Consider the following 23,983-nt stretch of genomic DNA (forward strand, 5'->3'; position numbering starts at 1 on the left):
AGCAATGACTACCTTTTTTGTTCTGCTTTTTAACAATTCAGTAAATCATCAGATTTCATGTTTGTTTAAATTCTGCTTTGAAATTGCATGGTTTAATTACTCTGCTTAAATTCAAAATTTTAAAACTTTCTAAGCATACTCATTACTAATTGAACTTAACTGTTGCTTTCTGATCTGGTGCATTTGCTGAATCTAGGGACACGAGTCCTTATTGCATTTTTATCTGGAGTAAAAGTTCTCACTGAAATCATGTTGGTTTAAATGAGTGAAGTCTTATAATACACCTCCAGCTCTACAGTGAAGGAGTACAAACTTCAGTCACCGTGTCTTTTTTATATGCTAACATAAAAAGAAAATACATTTTGGCCCACTTTTTAAGCATTTTTCCTTAATACAGAGAACTAAGTCATTGTGATTATATAGTTTACATAAACATTTTGTCTGACAGTGAACATGTGAAGGAACCACATTAACAAATACCCTATTCCTTTTTTTCTAACTTTGAGAATAAAATGTCACAGAAATATAACAACAAACACCAACATTTGGATTGGTATAAGTTTACTTTTTCAGGAGATGTCACTATATGCCTAGTTTTACTTTCAGAGTTGCAGGATGTAAGGACAGTTGCATTCCTGGGTGGGTGTTCTTCCTTCATCTTGAAGTAAAAATATGTTAGCATTGCTTGTTCACTTTCACTCTTCTCAGGAAAGTTTACCTCGAAAGCAGGAAAATTTTCCCACCAACAAAATAGAGTCAGTCCAGTTCTGTTTGTATCAATCTTTCTATTACTAGATGGACCAATTGCCATCTTTCATATGTACATGCTTGTCTTATGTTGGTTACTCCCATTTAAGATTCATGGATTTCTTGTTAATCTTTATAAAGGACTGTGTTTAATTGTTTAATGTGGATATTTGCTGTTTCACGTGTATGTTGTAGAAGCCTTGTAGGTTTTCCTAGAAGACACTGCTGTTAAAAATCTTCAGACTGTAAAAAATATTCATGTAATGCATCTGCTCTCATTTTATCTAGTTACTATAACTTGGATGATGTGAGCCATGACACTATGAATAAGTACCTCTCGAGCCTTGTTGAGAAATCCCTGTTTGATTTGGAAGGCTCCTACTGTATTGAAGTTGGGGAGGTAAGACTAATCTGTGCCTTACAAGATTCGGTAAGATACACGCTCCTAGGAGCTGTGAACAGCAAGATACATACTCCTTGATGGGGGGATGTTAGAGTTTGTCTTTGTTAGACTTAGGTTGAAAACTCTTGTGGCTAAATTATAATGCTGAATTGTTTTTTGTGTTCTCCCTTAAAAGTGGTCTGAACATGTTTCGCAGTTATGTAGGAGCACGTTATACTGAACCACTTGGGAGCTCTGTGTGTTTGTTTCTCCTTCTAACAGGATAACCGCAGCATTGAGCCGCTGACGTACGGCCGTATTGCCTCCTATTACTATTTGAAGCATCCAACTATTGGGATGTTCAAGGATCAGTTGAAACCTGAAAGCAATATTGAAGAATTGCTCTTAATTCTGACAGTAAGTGCTGATATTTCTTAAAAATACATTTTTTTTTACTCTTAAAAATACAAGTATTTGAAAAAAACACGCAAAATGAAGAAGAGCGATCTCCTCCATCTCTAATTTGGTTTTTTTATTGTTTTGAGAAACATACCTGAATCATTTTTGGTGTTTCAAGTGTTTCATCTTATCAGTACATCAACATTGCACTTCTTTTGTTCTTACATCCCTTTATAATCTGCAGGATCTATACAAATCTGATATTTGCCTTTTTTAAGTTGAATATATTACTAAAATGCCATAGGAATTACTGCTTGTAATATATCTGTAGCAGGACCATCACTTTGTCCTGGGACAATCTGGAAGATAGAAGCAGCTTTAAGGAGTAGGGGAAACATATGGGAAACACCTCTTTCCTAAAATGTCTGCTTTCCCTTTTCCCAGCCACCTCCCAGTCCTTGGGGTCATAACCTGCAATAACAGCATCTCCCACAGTTGATCTAGGGGCTGTTTAACAGACAAGTGCAATGCAAGGCCACAGACACCATGTATGATGCACTGTGTTAGTATTTCATTCTCACCATAAAAGAATCAAGGTTTACTCCATTTCCCTTTTTAAGTACTTACACAGTTGCAACTACAGGTTTGCTTTTTCAACATGGTGTAATTCTACTTCTATAAATATATTTCAAAACAAGAAGTGCCTGAATATTATCCAGGAAATCTTATTTCTACCCCTATATGATTATAGTCTCTGTTACATAAAATACATTATACAAGTGGCCCAAGTTCAGTAATATTCTGATTTCTAAGTGTTACCTTCAAAATTTGAAGTCCTGTCTTACAGTGTTTATATATCTTACTTTTGTATTAATTATTGTTTTGGCATGCTGCCAAAACTTCTCTGAAGAGAAGTACAAGAAGCTAAAATAGTACACAACTCAACAGTTTGCAATTCAACAAAACCTGATCAGCATTTTATGAGACTAGGAAAATGACTTTTCTAGTACAGAGACTTTTCTTCCTGAGAAATTCAACGCTCCTGCTGCAAACATTCAGAGTGTTACAGCTCAGAAATAAAGGCCACAATAATCTTTTGTAATGGAAACTGTTAGACAGCCTAAGTAGGGGAATTGCTATCACTGACCCTGCAGTATCTGTTGTTCTGCTGCCAGAAAACATTGCAATTACACTAAATGAAATTCAGTGTATTCGGGTGAATTCAAAATGGTAATCATCCAGAATACCTAGATATGCTGTATGTAAAATAACTGAAATTTTAAAAAGAAATATCCACATGTGAACAGAAGTTAAGTAATACAATGTTGAGTATTCAAGACTGCTTTACACCAGCTGCTGTCTCTTTAAAATGTCTCCCTAGTGAAAATTTTCTGCACCTAGGCATGTCAAGATTTTATTTTTCCAACAAATTTGGTAAGGAAAGTTTGAGAATATTAGCAGAGATGGCATTTCATACCACTGCCTTAGCTGATGAGCAGGATATAGGAGAGGAACAATGGAAGAAGAACCTAGTGCTGCCTGTTTGAATTTGTCTACTTGTCTGTGTGCATTCATGAATTGCAAAATTAACTGGCAGATGTTTCCATGTAGATGAAACTTAGGACCCTAATGTTGAGTAGAGATTGTAAAATTTTAAGTCCATTAATCCTGCTTTACTTTTTTTAAAATTTTTGATTTCCTGATAATAAAGTTTTGGAAGTTATCCATTTACAATCTCAAGAGGAATGAGACTAAAAATAAAATTGCTTAGGGGTCAAAATGAGCCATATGTATCAGTTTTAAAGATGAAAAGGATTTACAAGTGCTGGATGCCATTAGAGCTGACCGCTCTTGCTTACTTTTTATGTGGATGTTGATTCTCATAATTACTAGTGGAACTACTATTCTGTCTCGTTGAAGGTGCAAAATGAAAGGTTTTTTTCAATCTGATGTAGTGTTGAAAAGAAATGCCATTTCAACAGTTGCTGCCAAGGATGTTTTTTCCCCCTAAACACTGCACATTAATGAGTTTTATAATTACAGCAGTTGCTTCACACCTCTATTGTTAACCAATGACATTACATCTGCCTCACTCCACTGCTGCCCTCCTCCTTCTTATTGAAGCATTTAGCGGTTTTGGCAATAGGGAATTACATGGCATGGGGTAAGTAGTCTAATTAGGTATAAGTGAAAATCCTGAGGGAAAAGGATGTTTAAAAAGTAATTTGAAGAATCTCTTAATGATGCTGAAACTGAAAGCTGTAGCTATAGTACAAAAAGGCCTGTTACCATTACAAAAATAATTATAATTGTGATTATTCTGCTGATCACTGTTTCGAAGTTTCAAATTTTGGGCTGTGTTTTTTAAGAATAACCATCCAAGCATTTCTCATGCAGTTGCAGGATTTCATAGATGTAACACTATTATTAGTAGGAATTTTAACTAAGCTTGCAAACCTTTTGATATTTACAAGCTTCTGATCTATATAAGGAAGACAGACATGAGCAATTAGAAAAAAGTAAATCCTGATATTGATTTTTCAAATGGGATATAAATAACAAATATATAATTAACTTGGAGAGTGGCAAAATTTGTTTAAAGCAAACCGTGGAAAAAAGCAAGATTTTGTTCAAGAATTCAGAAATTTAGGATTGTATTAAGGGGGTTAAATCTGAGTTTTATTAAGGGATTTTGAGTTTCAGATTGATGTTTTTGCATGCTGAATGGAAGTGTTCAAAATTCAGGATTGATGACCAGTGAATGATCAAGGAACCTTTACAACTCATGTGAAAAAGTAGTTGTGAGTCATCAGTTTCTAGTGTTGGTGGATCTCTCGAGAAAGTCGCGTAATAGCAGGATTTGTTTTCACTTAGTGGAAGACCACTCATAGTCTTCTCCAGTATCTGTTCTTTTCTCTGTTTTTATTTTACCTTTTCATTTTGATCATCTGCCAGAATTTTACAAGATCAATTTTTTTTTTTCCCCATTCTGGTGTAGGGGTTGAGTATTCGTAACATGAACAGGAACATGGCACATGGGAACAGCCCAACAGCAAAGTTGGAAATATATAGTAATAAGTGATTCCGATAGGTGGGCAAAAATCCCCTCGTGGTTTCCCTGATCCTCTCAGTAAATCTGTACCTGAAATGTTTGAGCTGTCTTGGGTTTGCAGGTAGAACTTCACATTCAGTTATTTTTGTCACTGGCTTGTGCTAGTAGACTGGTATCTTTTTCTTCTGAGAGAAAACGTTTGATGTTTTTCCATAGAGCTTTCTTTAAACCTTTCCTAGCCGTGCTTAGGCAGTGGTAATCCAAATGAGCTTAATCACTGTTGAGTTATGGTGCTTCTTGCATTAAGTATTATTGATGAGAAAGTGTTCATGAATTATTACTGACAGGCTGGATTTCCCTGAGGTGCCTAAAGAGTGTTTCCTTTAATTCTGATAGTTAGGTGCAGAGATTAAAAAAGAGGTCTAGGTAAAAAACAATGATAGGTACTTTAGGGTAATTCTTGTCTTTTTCTGCACAAATGTTTTTAAAATCAAATAGCTGGTTCTTGAGGAAAGAAAGTCTGTCATTCTGATTGGTCAGGGTTGTGACACCTAGATCCACTCGTTTCATGATTTTTGGTGATTTTTAACTTATCTTGTTCTCTGGTTAATATTTACAGAGCAAAAGCTTTGTCATACCTGTCCATACCAGACAGTGAAGGGGAGAACATCATTCCCATCTTTCATCCCTTCTTTTAGCTCCATACTGTCCCTGATTTCTTCTTTTTTTTTTTTTTTTAATTCTGCCTATAAAAGAGAACTGATTGCTTTTCATGTGCCTACTGATGTCTTTCATGTAAACTGTTAATAAGAAAGAGGGTTTTTTTTCCTCAGAAAAGGGAGCTTAGAGAAAGGACATGGTATTTTTTTATAGTGGGGCATCTGTGTCTGTTTTTCTGTGATACAAACATGGACACAGAAGTTTGGTCTTCACATTCCTCTTCCTTTTATTTCTTTCTGAAAATAGATATGGTGACACTGGCTTGTATTAGACTAAGTAATTTGGAACTCAGCAGAAAATCTGGCATTGTTGGAGTCACAGGCTTGGAAGATAGAAGGAGGAAGTTCATGAAACAGGCACTCTCCATTCAAGAAACATAGGTAGCAAATGAGTAGAGTTATTAAAGCCTTATCTGTCTTTCATTACCTGGTAGGTATTTGTACTATGAGAACCTAGATAACTCAATTAACCTGTAGCTTTATTTCCTCTTCATCATTGTTGGCAATTTCTATTCCAACCAGGGAAACATGCAATTCTTTGAGAGTATTTGCACTCTCAGTCTAAAATAATTTTATTTCTGTATGGGGATTCTGTTGCTGATTTGGTCTCCTGTGAAGGGGCCACAAAGGTTTTTGACTCAGTGATAAACCATCTTTTCAATAGTTCTCCAGTTTAACACTGGGGAAGGAGGAATTAATGCCTCACAAAAATACTATCAAAAAAAGAAGCTGATGTGATCTGTTTTCTTTAGTATTTTCCCTGCAAGCCATAGCAGAAACATTGCTTTTAGTAATTTTTAAGATATTATATAAAGCTGGGTCTCTGTTCTTAGATCATTTAAAAAAAAAATCAGATCACTCTTCCTAAGTCAGTCAGTGTTTACAGTTAGTGTAAAATTACATTTGTATTTAATTTAGAAGAAAGTAAAGGTGCTACTATAATTTTCTTCCAGGCATAAAAGCTCAGCAAAACTATATTCATTAAGTCATTCTGTCTGAATATGCCATTTCAGTGGCAATAACTGAAGTATTTTATAATGTAATATTTATGTCAGATGGAAAGCAATTTATTACATGCTAGCCTTTAAAGAATTTCCATGTCTGATTTCACATCTATGGTACACTCAATATGAACATCAGTGCTGTGGCCTTAGCCATTATTCATATTTTAGTAATAGAAGAAATATTTTTGTATATTTTTAACAGAAGAAAACTGTTACCTCTTACAATTAAATATTTTCTTTACAATAAATCTGTTCAATACATAAAGCTCATCCTAAACACAGACATTTCCTGGATAATTGACTTAATTTTTGTATATTCCATATTCTCTAGATTTTAAGATGTTAAAGCATTTGTGCTTCAGTTCCCACTTGAATCACCTAGATGGTATCACAGTGTCTTCAATAGTTTAAATTTTAAAATGATGTAGAGGTTCATGAAAATAAAACAAAATAGTGAAGTGCATTTCAATAGCATCCAAATATCATCATCTATATCCAGTATATTCAAAAATATCTTGTACTTAGCAGAAAAAATACTTATATGGATACTCACACATTTAATTAGTCTTGATTTTGCTCTAGTTCCAGTAGATGGAGCAGTTTTTAATGTTGCTGTAGTACTTGAATTTAGTCATTTTTTTCTAACATCATGACACAACTGTTTCCTGGTCTTCTTTTTCCAAATGATTGTTTGAGCTTTAGTTTGAAGGCTTAATATGTTGGCTTCCTTTCCAGGAAAGCACAGTCCATTAGTAAATCAAGGTAACAATGCCCATCAGTGACAGCTAACTCAACATGGCATAAGTCTTCCATTTTTATGGCATCAATAAGAAAGAATTACAGTCAAAACCAGGAAATACAAACCCTTTCCATCTCCAGTATACATGAATTTCTAACCTCCAATTTACAGGTCTCCTTTTTTCCCCATCCAATCTTCTTATTTGATTTCTCTCTTTTTAAAGTCATTATATGCCTGTTGGAACAAAAAAACCAACTACAAAAAAAAGCAACCCACACCTAACTAAAGTAATACTCACAAAAGCTAAATTAAAACCTATTTTATAGTTGCAGCTAAACATTTCTGAAAAACATTTGCCATGACAAAAGCCATAAAACAAGAACTGTTATCTTGGATATGATATAGGGGGTTTTCTTCAGGCTTTTTGGTTTATTTGCTGCAATTGCAGTGCAGCATCCAAGAGAAAACTTATGCAAGTGTATATAGCTGTGGTAGTAGAAAGCAGTAGCCTCAGGCCATATCCCCATTTCAAACACCTACTTTAGTAACAATTTCTGTCAGAAAAATGAGGAAATAAATTCCTTTACCAGGATGCAGTGATAGCAGCAAAGCACTCATGTGTATCAATGGAAAGTGTTCTGAGAGCCTGGCAGACAGAAGTGGTGTCCTGGTCTGGTGAAGGTGAACACTGGCTGCCATCTGTGGCAAATCAGTGTTTGCCTATGGTAGAAGCAAGTTCAGTGATAGCAAGCTTGGTTTAGCTGACTGCTCAAAGCTGCATGGACCACTTATTTGTTTGTCTTTTTTAGTCAAACAGGTTTTGCTTACTGCTTGACAGTTAGAATCATAGTCACCATCTTGCAAGGTTTCAAATTATGCAGAGTTGTATGCATGCAAAGTATTCATACAGGCAGTGGAATGGCTTTTCTCAGCAGTCATGCCATGTGGCTGTAGACTTTCAAATAGACAATATATTTGTTGAAATACTGTTTGTGTTTGTTGGAACATGAACCAAAGTTCTCAATGGCATCTTTATTATGCTAAAGCTGAATGGTTTCTGATCTGTAAGGCTGCTTTGATCAATGGCTGTGTGTTCTCATGTCCCAAATGCTCCAGCAGGAAGTCTTACAAACTCAGTTCATATTTAGCAAGTCAGTTCAAGTTCTACCTGCTTTATTCATCCCAATTTGTAATTGAAGCAGGATAAGCAAATTCAGGCCTTCTGCACTCTGCAGTTCTTTTGTCAAAACTGGCTTCTAGACAATGCCTTTGCCTTTGATAGATTTATACAATTGTACTACAAGTTGTAATGGTTAACAATCACATTGATAACTTTGTTTTCATAAAATGCAGTTCACTTAGTGACACCAACTGGGCCATACAGACTGCTGTTTAAAGGCCCAAAAATACTTTTTTCTGTCAGCAGAGAAAATATTGCTTGTAAAACTCCTAAGAAAGAGGATGACATTGTAGATTGTTCTTTGATTTGAACAGAAATTTCAGGATAAGGATTGGTTTGGCTGGAATGATTACATCATACAAGATTGATATCCAGCATATATTGTTCCTTTAGCATAGTAGTTAAAGGAAAAAAAAAAGAACATAAGAGGATTACTGATCAGTCATTAATGAAGTATCTGACACTTGTATTTTCCTATTTGCATTTAGATTCTTTCTTTGTCTCATTTTCTTTTTATTTTTGTTCCTGATGGGGGTCTGTCTAGCTTCAGAAATGGAATTTTACTTTCAATGTTGATGTTATGTATTATCAGAGATGAACTTTTAGGAATTGACCTCTCCTATTTAGAAATATTTAAGAAATAGGCCTCTCCTATTGCCTAATATTTACAAGATGTTTTATTTCACAGTTACTTAGGGAGGCTACCTGTAACGTTAGAAGAAATTGCAGAGGGATTTTTGCTACAAAAAGGCCACAGAATTTGAAAAAATTTGAAAGCATTTGAAAAATATTGTATATATATTTGGAAATTTCTTGTACGATAGAAAGGTTGCTTCTAGAGAACAAATGGTTGCACATTTTCATCACCTCTGCAAATTAATAAATGTAAGACAGGCATCAAGCAAAATATTAGAATTGATGTATGGGAAAATTGTCAATGTATGCACTTTTATAAGCACTTTTTACTGGGGTAGTGCTCAAATTCGGCTTTCCTTAATTTATAGTAGGCCATTGTCCTCTTTCCATGGAAGAATCAAATCAGACATCACCAATTTGATTGAGTTGCCCTCATTCCAGTTTCCACTTCCACCTCTTTTCCTTTCTGTCATCCGGTGGAAAAGACTAGCAAGCCAGAAGAGATTATCAAACTACTTGTTTTCAGAAAGAGAAAATATCTCAAGTCTATTCCTCTCACCTTATAGGGTGAGAAAATAGCTAAAATTCCTCTCACAACAGGCCTCTTAAATGTTTCTCCTGGCAGATTGTCACCATGCTTGCTTACAAAATGGGTGCGTACATGTCTCTTGACAAAAGATTTTTAGTTACAACTGATGCACACGGTATTTGGAAATTTTATCTTCAACATATTAAATCATTGAATGCACAGTATTTTGTAGGTTAAGGTGATTAATTTCAACTGGTTTATCATTTGCTTAAGGCAACAAGCATCTATAAACAACATGATATGTAGGTAATAGATTATTTTTTCTTTTGTATATGATTGTCTTAATTTACTCTATGCAGTCATATAAGATGCTAATTTTTAATACTTCTTTAGCTATAAGAATGCATGTTTGCTTTCTCTCGATTCACACAGAACAGATGGATGCTTGACTGCCTGCTAATCCACAGCTGGAATGGTTTCAGCGGTTTCCACGTTGCTGGGTTAGAGTGGCTTTTCTAGTGGACTGAGAGGGCAGCAAGAGAGGGATATCATTATTCATCAGTATCCCAGTGGGATCGCTGCCAGCAGAGATTAATTTTTTCTGTTATGCTTGTAAAACAAGCTCAGGTGGAGTCTCTAATCCTCGGGGCACGGGTGGCAGATCAAGGAAGATGCTACAAAGCTAGTTAATTTTCAGATTCTAGGGGAAACAGAAGCTCTGTTAGATGTATAAATACATGATTGCAAATTTAAGTAGCTCAAATCCAAATGGGATCTTCCTAGACATCTGGTCCTGAAAATCTCGGTTTTCTTTGTCTTTTAAAAGAAGTTCTCAAAACTTTATGCCAGAGGCAAAATATCTTCAACCTTCTTAATTATCAGTTATCATTCCACTTTTTTTTTTTTTTTTTTTTTTTTTTTTTTTTTTTTTTTTTTTTTTTTTTTTTACATACAGATCTTACAGTGTATTTTAGATAACTGTCTTTATTTACATGTAGGCAAGACATGGTACATATCTGTGTAGGAACACTGAGTGTACAGTGTTTTCACAAATTTGTGTGCAGTGGCAATTACCAAGTAGAATTACCACTTGCCATTGAAAAAGGATTAGATTTGCCTTAGTAATGCATGGTACATCTATTTTGGCAATGGCATGTCCTGTTAAGGTCCACTGTGGTACAAGGGCATTTTTCCCATGTTATTCTTGGTATCAGACCTATTGTCATTTGTAACAGAAATGTTGATAGAACTCAAATCAAGCATTCCAAAAAAATCACAAGTTGTCTATTTGTATAATAGACTTCGCATATTTTTCCTTTACTGACTTTTTTGTTTCCTCAGTAATTACCCTTCTTTCTCACCCTTGTAATTACCAGTGTTTTCCATCTATGTATTTCCTTGTAGCTCTTGAGTTGTTCAAAACATTGGATTGGATTTTCAGGCAATGTTAATTCACATAGTTACACTGAAATGAATGGAGATGTGCCAGTTTTTATCAGCAGGGAACTACCCTTATTGAAATTTACTTGCAACAGCTGTCATTTCTGCTTAGAGTTGTGGGTTTTTATTATTATATTAAACTATTTTCATTTAAAAGTGCTCAGAGTGAGACCAGTAGCATTGGCTTGCTGAAAAGACATTGTGCATGTAGGCACCTTCCAAGTTTCCCGTATATTTCTGCCAGTTTGTATTGTTCTTCTGTTATTCTGGGCTTGAGCCTCTCTTGAACACAGGCTGCTACTCATTTCACCACATGATGACAGGTATTCATGCCTGTGGACTTCTTATTCCCTTTTGTCTCTGGTCACATAGCAGTCTAGATCCAGAACAGTACAAAAATGTAGCTGTGTGCATTTTTGGCTCCCCGCTAGGGGACCTGCCACAGGTCAGCAGGTTTGAAATCTGGTTTTCAGCACACAGAGCTTTTACAGCTTGCCATTCACATATACAGTACGTGGGGACTCCATTTCAAATCAAGAATTAGTAGCACTTACTCCTGTCTCCATGCGGAGTGGCATTAACTTAATGCAGGGATCTGTTAACTTCTTCCCTGGGTCTGGGCTCTGCACTGAAAGATCCCAATGGAGGATCAAAGCCAAAGATGGAAAATGACTGATCGCTTTCCCAGGGAAAGCTGTGTGCCAGGATTTTCTATTCCAGTTTTTATTGCTATCATCATCTCAGTCAGCAGTTGGCCCAGCTGATTCAGCCAAGCTCAATTTCAAAATGCAGACAGACGTCCAAATGGATCTGAAGTAGAGTTCTCGTGACAATGAGACTTTTGAATGTATGCTCAGAGAGATTTTCCCAGTTTCCTGTTAGCAGATTACTGAGTTCATGCACTGAAAAGCTGTTCTGTAGTAGTGCAATACAATTCGTTTCAGTACAGCCCAAACCAGTCAATTTTAAATCTTTTCTATAATATGACTTGAGATCACAGGGAAAGTAAACTCTGGGTCATTGCCCCATCTAGGTTTTAAGATGAAGAAAATGGAGCATGATAACACATGCAAAATGTGCAGGTTTGAAGCATTCTCATGAGAAATAATCATAAAAATCAGACATTTTGGAGAGGCAAAAACTCTAATATACCATTTACAGCAATAAAATGTAGTAATTCTCTCACATTATGAAAATTCACTTTATAAATGGAATTTGTACCATGCCATTTATATTTATTTGCTGTGGTCAAAGTATCTTATTCTAGGTGAATAATGTGTATTCAGTACCAGATGTTTGCTCTTATTTTTGTCCTAATTTACTCTTCTTCTGCATTTATTTTTTCTTAAACTGTGAAAGTATTACAGGAATACTTATAAGCAATAATTTAACTTAAAAACCTAAGAGCGAACTAAAGCCACATCTATGAAAGTTGTACAGGCTTAATATTATGAAAGTACCTATACATTCAGGGAAAATCTATTTTTAGAACTGGTTTTATTAGGACTGGCCAGAAAAAGTAGGACTGAATTATGACTGTGATCATAACCTTTATGAAATAGGGAATGTGAGAGGTAGGACTTAAAATCATGAATTCATTCCTTGTTGTGATGTTTTAGTAAAATATGTAACTTAAATAGGAAAATTTCCTGAAATAGAATGGTTCTATAAGGATATTTTTTAACATTTAGTAAGAAAATTACAGTGATTGTATTTTCTATTACTGTATCTTCCCCTACACTGAAACTCAGCTTCTCTAATATGGTTAGGAAGCTAGAGGGGAAAAAAAAAGGAAAATCAACTTTCAAGTTAGTATAGAAGTCCTAAGAACTTCTTTCCCATGTCAAATCATTGTTACTTTATAATAACCCTCCCCCTCCTGTATGCTAGCATGCTTGCATATTCTTTTATCAACTCCTTGCTGAGGCAGAGGTCTGTAGTTTAACTTTGTAGTTTAGAAGTTCCCAGATCTGCCAGGTCACTCTTTGCTACTGGTAGCTAATATTGCTGACCTCCTATTGCTCTGTGAGCAGTGGCAAAGGTCTTTCAGACTCCTGACCCCTGGTCATCAGGAATGTCATCAGCAGTTTGTAGTTTGGATGTTTTAAGTAAGAGGTGAACTTGTGAAATCTAAACCCTTTAGGGTGTTTTTAAGTGATCACTCAACTGTTTCATTGCCCTAGGTTGTGCTTTTTATGATGTCTGTAATTGTGAAATTTGTGGTGTTTATCATACGTGGCATTAAAAAGCAAAAATCAAGCGCTTGTCTATTTAAAGTTAAAAGTATGAGAATACAATTAATATATTGCATATTAACATAATAAAAGATTAATTAATAATCAACTTCTCTGATCACTAACATGAGGACTAAGAATTGTAAGAACTTTTATACCTGTATGTTCTTATAAAATATGTTTGTGGGTCTCCTGGTGGAAATGGGCCCATTTTAAATAATGGATGATAATTACAAATTCATGTTTAAAATATAACAGATTTGCATAATTGCATGTTGATGGGTTTTACAACTTTCTCTCTTTAATTTCTCTTGTCCAGCTGGAAATTTCCAGTGTTTGTTCTGTGGAGTCTTAAATCTAGAGACAGAGCCCAGAGTAGCCCAGCCTCACTGTTTTGCTCTTACCCAGTTAATTGGGTTAATGTTACACTTTGAATTCATACCTTTTTTTTTTTTAATGTATATCTATTATCTCTAAAAGTGCATTAAACAGTAAATGAACAAAAAATTTTAAAAAGTTTCTGTTTATTTTTGAAGATACTGAGCAGGTCTTTTTCCTTGGACAATGCTCTCCATTATATGTATCTGTTTCCCTCCTTTTCCAGAGGGTGAAGAGTGGTCTGATGGGGAGTTAAAACTGTGACTGGAGCATTTTCCTATAACCTGAGCTGGAGTGGAGGGTGGAGGGTCAGGGCAGAGAGAGCCCCTAGTGCCCAAGAGGGGACCCCCTTTCCCCAGGCAGGGACAGCTGCTGCCTGGAGGCTGTGGCTCTGACTCCTCTGTGCCCTGTGGCTCAGGGCTGGCACAGGGCTCTGCCTCCTGCCTTTCCTCCCTGACAGCCACTAGCCCTGGAAAAGGAGGCATGGGAAGGCCCCGAGGGGAAGGAGCTGCACTGCAGGGTTGGCTCTAAAATGCTGGATGCAGTTTGATGGCACTGCCACATACACATGCAGTTTATGGGGAGATGATGTAGAGTATGTAAAGACAAGGAGTTTATTTGTAAACATGATGTTGTGAGTGACACTATCATGTAACAAATATAATCTTGCCTGAAAAATGTTGCTGTCTTCTTTTGAACCATGCTCACCAATTTTTAAGATCTCTACAAAGCCTCAGCCTGCTCTGTGGTTTAGCAGAGGCTGCCAGCCTGCCCTGAAAATCTGGAGCATTTCTTCTGAAAAGTTTGTCTTAAAAGTTTATTTTTACATGCATAAAACAGAGTGAACTGGCAGAAATGATTTTTTTTTTCCCTTTTAGTCTATAATATGAATTTTGAAAACACATGTTGTGTTTGTTTTTAAAACCTATAACTAGTAACATATGGTTGTAAGTGTCTTTTAATGGGAATATTGTCATAGACCTTTTATATCTAAGAGTAAAAAAAAAAACACCCAAGAATTTGGAAGTTTAAAATATGGCCCATAAAACTGAGACCAAAACACATACATTTAGAGGCTACCAATAAATTCCTTAAAATAGGAGTTTATAATGGAATCACTTACAAAGATAAACTTTTCAGAGCAGTAATTCTAGCAAGTACTTCTCCGATTCTGTTTCTGAATCTACATTACTTTTTTGTATGAGCTGAAAAACTACTTGTAAGTTAGGTTTGGTTTTGGTTTTTTTAGTTTTTTCCCATCTTTTTTAAAGAACATGTTTCCTCACCTTCATTAGTTTTCTGAATATAAATGTAAGTTTGATTATCTTCTAGCTGCCAGTCAGGACACAACTGCGTAAATGTAGTGTCTTTCCTTATCAATCAAGCTCACACTCAAAAATGTGACAATAAAATATACTATAGATATGTTGGTTACTTTAAATAATGTTCACACTATACACTTGTGCCATTCCTTTGTTACATAATATGGTCTTTTTCTCTTGGGAAAATCATGGGCAAAGGAAGATTAGCTTGAGAGCTTTACTTAACCAATTTCTTAAATTTTCCTTATAGGTAACAGGATCAAATGAGATTTCTATCAGCACATGAGTGGAGATACATATGTGTGTATGTATATATATATATATATACACAGTTATTTGGAAATCATTCCAAATGGTTTTAAGTACAGAAGCTCAAGTATCCTCAAAGTAAAATTTAGCATTTTTGAACCTGTTATAAGTCTGATGTTACCTAGCTATTCACAAACGATCAGTTCTTGTTATTTCTCTATTTTGACCTCGCTTCTTTTCTCTAACCTATGTTAGGGGTAAGTAGGTATCACCTAAATGAAGACAGGTTGCTTCAAATTTTGTATCCCAACATCATCCTATACAGTGTGACACAATGTGGCAGGTCTGGATGCTGCACTAGAGTACTCTGTATCACTTTGTACAATGGATCAAAAGACAAAATCCAGTTGTATAATAATATTACTGTTGAGCTTATATTCACATCTTCAGTTTTCCAAAGATCAAAATCTGCTGTTTTCACTTGGGAAAATAAGTTGGATATTGGCATACCATTGTACTTCTGGTAGCAGAGAACTAAAATTCTTAATGCATTATTAGTGTTAATTGCAGAACAGCTGTAAAAAAAATCACCCACATTTATTTATTGTAGCTTCTTAATTCTATTCACAAAAGTATCATTTTTGCAGTACTTCAGCATGTACTTAGACTATTATGTAATTTAAATCAAGTTTCAGGTAAAAAGAATGGAATTACTGAACTAGCTAAAAATGATCCTTGTCTTTCTCTTTTTTCATGTTAGTATATAATTTTAGTACTAGTCTGCTGCAGTATTTTTTTATACTTTAGTTTAAAAACTGTTTATTCTTATAGCAAAATGTTCTAAGAATTCTTTTGTCATGTGTCTTCTTCCTTCTTTTGAAGGAGAGCAAAATATGTTGCAAGCTTATTAAAGTTGAAAATGTGGTGAGAACCCAATATACTGATGGGGTTCACAGTGTCTATATAAAGGAAAGGAACATACAGACAGTCAATTCTAAGGCAGTTTCAATAACATTGCTAAAGAAAAGACTGCTGGTTCAACTCTGGAATGTGAGAAACTATTTTTGGTTTGGTTTAGACCCTCATTGTTACAAATTAATCAGCTGCTCTTTAAAGTCTAGAACTCATTAACTCTAAAAGTTTTACTGTTCCCATGACTGAGCTTCACTTAAAATATTCGTTTGCTTTAGTAGCTCACCTTGATTCCATTTCTGTCTGTGATCCACAAGTATCATCTCCTGTAGACAAAGTGTCAAGATGTACTTACTCAAGATTTAAAATATTTTAGAATATCTAAATGTGGTGTAAGTTTATAGCTCAGCTCTCATTATAAACCAGTAATTTCAGTGGAACTTCCACTTTTTGTGGGTAGAAGGAAAATCTGGGGGGGGGGTTTAACCCTTTGGACTCTGCAGAGCACAGTACTCACCATGCTGGATACCTTATTTAAATTTTAGTTTGGTCTGGCTCCTCAAATGCCTGCTAGTACCACAAAACTGCAAAAGATATCTTTTAAAATAGTATGAGTTGTTTTCTTTTAGGGCTATTCTAACAGTTCAAATAAAGGGTGATGGTAAGCTGCATATTTGGAGCATGATGTTGTAGACAGGACTTTAAGATGATTCTGTGGCTGCTGTTATGCAGGAAACAGAATTCAATTACCAGAATAGCCCTTTGGCCTTGTAAAATGTAACTGTGGAGATTATGCAGGTCTGCGTGTGACATTTCTCACCGGCAGTGCAAGTTACTGTCTCCTATACGAGCACCCTGTGTCACATGCAGGCTGAAATGTAAGTCTGAGATGACTCCTACACCCTTGAACTGATGCAGCAGTCTCTAATGCCCAAAAGGAGACATTATTGGGAAAGTCCATCACAGAAATGTAGGAGAGAGAGATGTGACATGACTACCAAATGCACAGTTGCAGAACCTGTAGCTAAAATTCCTGGTTATCTCCTGGTATGCACAAAGTTATGCTTAACTGTGTAGGTGCTTGTAAACCTATTATTGTACGTGGCCTGCAACTGCTCTGATTTAAGAGGAGAAAAAGGGAAAGTGAAAAGTGCACAGAAGTGCTTTGTGGTTTAACTATGAAGCTTGTATTAAGTTTCTTGACTTTAGAATGAAGATTAATGATTGATATGTAGTTTGATCTGTTTCCTCACCCATGGAAATAAGAACGGCGTTCAGATATGGTGTACTACAATGATATATATTATATGTTGTGTGGAATAGTTGAAGCTACAGCCTTTACAGAACAGATTGAGATTTGCAATGAAAAGGAAAACTAAAATGAAAAAATATTGAGTGAACAGCAGGGCCCATTTGAGGTGATTACAAAGGATGTTTCTTTATTCTGTCTTTTCTTATGCAACCTGAAAACAGTAGCAGGGGGTTACAAGCAGAGTTCATCACAAAGTTGTCAATCACTGTCATTTAACGTTTTGCAATGGAAGATGTCTTTATTCAAGGACAGCTGGGCAAATCAGAGAAACAGATTTGCAGTTAGTAGTCTGTCCAGCCTACACTAAGCAAACAAGGACAGGGCAGACATACCAGCCTCTCACATAAAAATATAATGGACTCTGCTGACCTCGGTGCCCTCCATTCAGCTTCATTCTCAGTTGTATAAAAGCTTCACTACCCATTCTCAATTTCCTTTAATTACCTACATGATGCAGATAAGAAAATGAACCTCACTTACTTACAGTCAATGATCACAAACAGGAAATTAAGTAGGCAAGTTGTTTAAAATAAGAGGAGTGTTTTGGATGTAAATAAAACATGTGCTGGGGAAGAATTAGGGAAAATGCATTTTCAGGGGTACCAGTTGGTCTGGACTGACTTGGCTGATCCTCCTTCTTTCTGCTACTTTAAACTGCAAAGCAAAACTAAGTAAAAAATCTCCTTGGTAAATATTCTTTAAAATATCTTTGAAGGAGAAGCCAGTTAAATAAAAAGAGTGAAGCAAACATGCAGCCTTCTATAGGGCTTAAAAAGATTGTGACCTTAGGTTCAGAGAATAAATGACCACAGTTTTCACAAGAGATCTAGCAGAGACATCCAGGATTAAGCAGCAGTTGTCTTTATTCAGTCTTCACTTCTAATCTGCAGTTGAGATATGAAATAAGTTAATGACATTCTGATTTTCTTTCCAAACCTTAAATTGTCTAATGGTTACCATTCCTTTTACATTGATATCACAGTTTAGACATAGTTTCCTTGCACCATTAAAAAAATAGAAAATTTTGTGCTGTCAGTTGTCAAGGAGTAAAACCAGCTATCTGACTGCTTTTAGGAATTTTCAGAAAAGGTTCTGTGTCTTAGGATATTAATGAGGGGATATGGTTATTTGTAAGTCAATTAGGTAGTTCAATTAGGTGTTCTAAAATTGCCATTTTTCTTTACCTCACTCTTCACTGGTTACTGTTGTGAATATTTCATTAATATGGATTTGCAGGAAGTCTGATGAAATTGAAGACTAAAGTGAAAAATATTAAATCTATAGTTTAAGAGGAATATAAAACCCTCAACACTTTAAATTAATGGTCTCTGCTAAGCCTGTAGTTTCAAAGACATTGCCCTTCGGGCTCCCCAAATGACTTTTTATTTTATGACAAAAGAAATACGGTCTCATAAATTACAGATGGAAAAGACATCACATATTATAAAACTCTTACCTTACTTGCAAGTTTTATAATTCAGAAAGATAGTTCTCACTCCAAGGGATGCGTACACATGTACATGCAGAAGAGGATTTTGTGGAGGGAAAGATTGCAGATTAAGTCACAAAACTGATTCTTTAGCCTAAATTATCCTCCTTAGGTTGTTTCTGTTGGACTTTTTTTTGAAGACAGTGGATTTCCCGAGTGGAGAATTGGCATCTCTGCCTGGGATACCAAACCAGTTGTACTTGCTCCTCTCGGCAGCTATGATGTTGCTACTTATAACTACATTTAGATTTCATGTTGGTGGGCAGCTCCTTTTGGCAGCAGTGAGAAAGTTCTTACACAGCTTTCATTCTGGCGTGAATAGCATTAGTACCACTCTCAAACACAGACAATGTTTTCAGCACCTGCTTAAAATTTTGTACTTTGTTTTGATCACTCATCATCATTTGCTTAGACACTGACTGCTCAAAATATTGAAAAAAATATTTGAAAAGAAGCGTATAAGAGCTATTCCAAAGCTACTGGGTTTTGAATACCGAGAGAAAAACTCAAAACCTGAAAATTGAAAATATGATGTTTTGACTTCTTTATAGCTAACGTTAAAATGTTTTTGTGACCCAATGAGGTAGGATACCTGTGGGTCATTATCCATCCAATGAATATATTTTTTTCATTGCATTCATTTTCTTCTTCTCTAATGTAAGTATCAGCTATGTGAAGGAAAAATGTTTAAAATCTATAACTGTGTCAATATTTGAAAATATTGTATTAGTTATTGTTTTCCCATGTGTGATTTTGATAAATAAGTACACTTTCTAAATATTGAAATGCTGCTATTTTTGTGTTGAAATCTAACTGTAGTAAATTAAATGCATATAATTTGAATGCCTCAGTAAGCAGTAATAGTTATTCTGAAGTTAATTACAATGATTAATTTTTATTTTTATTTTTTTACAGAATGCTGACGAGTACACAGATCTGCCTGTGAGACACAATGAAGATCAAATGAACAGTGAACTGGCCAAACACCTTCCAATTGAAGTCAATCCCCATTCATTTGACAGTTCACACACAAAAACACACCTCTTGCTGCAAGCCCACTTCAGTCATGCCATGCTGCCTTGTCCAGATTATGCAACTGATACAAAGACAGTGCTGGACCAAGCAATCAGAATATGCCAGGTATCGTGATGCATTTCAGTATATAACTCTTGTTGGCCTACTGTTTGTTGTTAGAGTGTTCTCATATTTTGAATATAGAAGAATCTGAAGATTTCTTGCAATCTTGTGGAGAGCTGGCTCCACAGGATATTATAACATCTTATTTAGGGAGGGACTGGATGCCCATAATGGTTCCCACTTTACAGAACTGCAGGTGAACAAACTTAGAGTAAAAGACAGTCATGCTCTGACTGGAGGCATCCACTGCCGTATAATGACCTCTGCTTTCTTTGCAACAGCTTTTTGTCTCTCTGTTGTGGAATGTTGTAAAAGAATCATTCTGGCACGGCTGTGGTCCCTGTGGATTGTTATGCTGATACCCAAGAACCTGTCTCCCCTGGGTACTTCTACTTTTCTAGCACCCAAAAGAATTATAGTCACTCCCAAGCACAAATATAATGTGTTTTGAAATCTGATTCACGGTGAGATGCAGAGGTTTTCCCTAAGCTCCTCTAGCTAGTGTAAAGACACATCTTCTATGTCCCAATGATCACAGAGTCAAAAAGCACGTTTTTAAATGCAGATTTTAAACTCACACTGGAGACTTGTGAGTTTTTACAGTTGTACTGCAGTTGCAGCCCACAGAACTAAACCAACCGTGGAGAGTACTGGTAACAAGCAATCACATGCACAGCTGCCACCTCAAAAGAATTTTAAAGTAGCAACTGGAGTTTGGGATAGAGTGCTGCCATATCTGAAAAGCTCAGTTACAGTTACAGCAGGAAAGGTGAGCTCTAGCTGTCACAGGAAACAACTGACCCTCTGAGTCTCCTGGGAAGAATTCTTCTCTTTAGCAGAACTGCACAAGGACTCATTCACAAGTTCTTGAAGATCAGGCAGCCTTCAACAAACTGCTGTTTTTATGTTTCTGAGTTCAGTATCTGTAAAATAGAGCCAGTACTTCTTTCTTCCTACAGTTTTTGTTGGCTCAGATTTTAATATCCTCAGTGATCTGTTTGTCAACTATCAGACAGAAGCTTTGCTCTTGTTTGAAACCTGTTGGTGATATGGTGACTGGAAACATCATTGTGTCAAGCCTGGCAATTTGTAAAACTGCTCTGTGAGAAACTATTAATCAGTGCTCTAGACAGAGAAAATACTGTGTGCAGTTCAGTCCAGCAATTTGGGTGAGGCTCAACCTTACGCTAATCAAAACAAGCTTAAAATACTAATATCAAATTAGGCAAAACTGAAGTTAGGGAATGTAAGAAGCAAATAACACCACAGACATTACCGCTACATAGTCCTAATCTTGGTAACCAGCAGTGCTTGTATGCTAGTCTGTTTCAAATATTTCAAATCAATAAAATCATGGTACTGAAAATGTAGAAACAGCTATGCCATATACTCAGTTATTAACAGAGAAAAGCATCACTTGCTCAGGTGAGAAAATTCACCTTTGTTTCAAAGAAATCACATACTTAAAATTCATTTAGATGTTTGTGGAGTAACCATTAGGGAGTTAATTACATATTTGAAGCAAATGTAAATTAAATACTATTTTCTGTAATTATTTTGTTCTGTTTTGCTAAGAAAAGTATTTTCTTAATCCTGCTACTGCATCGTATGTATTTCAGAAACAATAGTCACTTAGGAAAAAAAATAAGAAATATTCAACAGTTCCTTTAAACTGAAGTAGAGTTCAGAAAAATGCCATCCCATATTATGCCTTGGCACTCCAACCTTCAGTTGACTACTATATCATGTTATATATACAGTCATCTTAAAAAAAAAATAAAAACCAAAAAAAAAAAAAAAGGAAAACATGCAAGCACTTTTGTATTTTAAAGTTGGCACATGGTTTACATCTCTCGGGAGATTATTGGTTCCATCTTATTAGTCACGCTTTCCAAAGGGAGGTTAAAGTTCCCAGAATCTAAGCAATAGACAGGGTTACACTTTCAATACTGGTTGTTACCTTTTTCCTTAGCACTGACCTGCTGATGAACTCTGGGTCAGCAGAGGTAGGAAGAAAAATGTTAGTTATGAGAAAAGGAAGTGAAGCATGGAAGGATCCACTGATGAGCAGATTCAGTGGGTGCTGTTCTGTGCGTGTGTGAACACGCGCTCGCGCATCGTCAAACGTGAAACACAGCAGTGAGGCGGGAATTGCTTTTTGAGTTGCGCTGAATTCTTTTTTATTTGCTTACAAATTATTTTAGTGTTGAGGTTGTATAGCTAACCTCCAGATTGTGACCCGAACATAAACTGTTCTTTTTGCTGGTGGGTACATGAATAACAGATATTTCATATCAGCATTACTTTTCTGTCACAAGAAAGAAAGATCTTTCAAAGAGCTTCTATAGGTGGTTATACAGCAGGCCTTTATCCCAGGTCCCCTGCAGTGCAGATTTACCATCTCTAGCCATGATGCGTAAGCAAACCTCTTTCCACCACAGACTATTAAACTTCTCCAATCTTCTGTGGTGTCCTTCACCTGAATCAGCCTTCCCTCCCAGGACTCCTTTCCTATCCCACATGTTTCATTCTCCCTTCCATTCCTCCAGCACCTTCTGGGTTTTTCATTGCTAGTGACTTCAGGCTGAGTATTGTTACTGGTCCAGCAGAAAACCATGTTAACAGCATTACATAGGTAAATGTAGCTACTGGATTCCAGGTAAGATTCCACTACACTTTAACGAAAAAATTATGAAACAACACTTAAATCATTTTTCCTTTGCTGTCTTTAAAGTTTTGTCTCTACTTTAGAATTCTCTTGTTTATACTTTCAATGAAATATTAAAGACATTAGGATTTAACAGAATTTGAGGAGTTACAATACTGGCTTAATAGGGGAATATAATTTTTAGCATAAAAAAAAGGAAGAAATATATTCTATTATAGTTTTCCTGTGGTTAGCTTTTGTTAGATATAGGTGGAATTCATTATAGCAAAATAAAATTTAGTATTTATATACCTAGAATGAAAAGCAGAATCTTTTCCTTTTACTGCAGAAATATGGGGAATAGCAGTATATAGCCTTTCAGAATGTGAATGCCTATCTGCTCACATTCCCATCTCTGTAATGAATGGCCACTGAGGCATTGACTAGGCTAAAGACCCTTTCTCTACACTGAAAACCTCAAGTTAAAATCTAGTTTGTTATCAGTGACAGGCTCTCACAGATAAAGCACAGGAGGTTCCCATGGCTCAGAAAAACTGCCTCAACTTCCTGTGTGACCTTGGCCAACTCATTTAATTTTTATTTGCCTCAGATACCACTAGTACAGTTACAATAATCAATATATTCTCTTCAAGCCTAGCACTCTCTGTTATTTTTACTGAGAAAAGCTAGAGGTGTCATTAAGATGGTGCTGAACACTCCAGTAGCTTCTCAAAATCAAACATTTCTCCATTTCTTTCAGGAGAATGAACATTAAATAATTAAAATTCTAATGAAAATATTTTTCTAACATTTTTATAAAATATAATTATTATTGTAAAGACTATACTCCACCTTTTTCCTATCTGATTTAAGAATACATGAAACTAAATCTAATCTCTTTTTTTGCTTCCTTTGTCAAGCCTTATATTTTGTGACTGTGTATTCAGCGATCAGTTCCTATTCTGCTGTTCCAAGACTATTGCCTATATTTGCATTAATTGAAATGGATAATTGAGGCAGTAATACTGTCACTCTCAGATTCAACAGGGCAGTCTCTTCTCAGAAATAATGTGACAGTTGTTGGCTTTGCATAGGAATTGGCCAGAAGCCTCCACTTGTACTATAATCGTTGATAAAATATTTTAAAATTGCCAGGAGTAGAACTGCCATGGAGCTCAGCCCTAACCTTTGAGAAGTGTTTACCTATGGATGTGTTAAACTCATCTCAGTAGGGTAGCTGGGCATTGAGAGAGGGTGAAACAGATTCCAAACTGCAGAAGAAAGACTACTCTGCATGGGAAACATGCCTATCTCTGTAACAAGGACCTTGTAATGCTATCACTAATGCCTTGTTGTTCTCCATCATGTTAGTCCTCTGGAGAATCTGATTTTGGCAGGAAAGAAAAATACTCCTTGTGTTAAGCTCTGTGTTTCCTTAGCTAGATGGTGATGTGTATAATACTGCTTTAGCCATCC

At 35.9% G+C, this 23,983-nt stretch overlaps 1 protein-coding gene across 5 annotated transcripts in view; it reads left to right on the top strand.

Annotated features, from left to right (window-relative positions):
• The window catches only part of ASCC3 (activating signal cointegrator 1 complex subunit 3), a 251,354-nt gene that overhangs the window by 209,814 nt on the left and 17,557 nt on the right, over window positions 1–23,983 (top strand). For all 5 annotated transcript variants that reach the window (XM_059842392.1, XM_059842389.1, XM_059842391.1 and 2 more), the window contains 3 exons: window positions 1,036–1,147; window positions 1,412–1,546; window positions 19,639–19,863. In XM_059842392.1, the coding sequence (XP_059698375.1) occupies window positions 1,036–1,147; window positions 1,412–1,546; window positions 19,639–19,863 (472 nt within the window). The remainder of the gene's footprint in view (window positions 1–1,035; window positions 1,148–1,411; window positions 1,547–19,638; window positions 19,864–23,983) is intronic.

This window comes from Haemorhous mexicanus, chromosome 3 (assembly GCF_027477595.1).
Source record: "Haemorhous mexicanus isolate bHaeMex1 chromosome 3, bHaeMex1.pri, whole genome shotgun sequence".
Taxonomy (NCBI): domain Eukaryota; kingdom Metazoa; phylum Chordata; class Aves; order Passeriformes; family Fringillidae; genus Haemorhous; species Haemorhous mexicanus.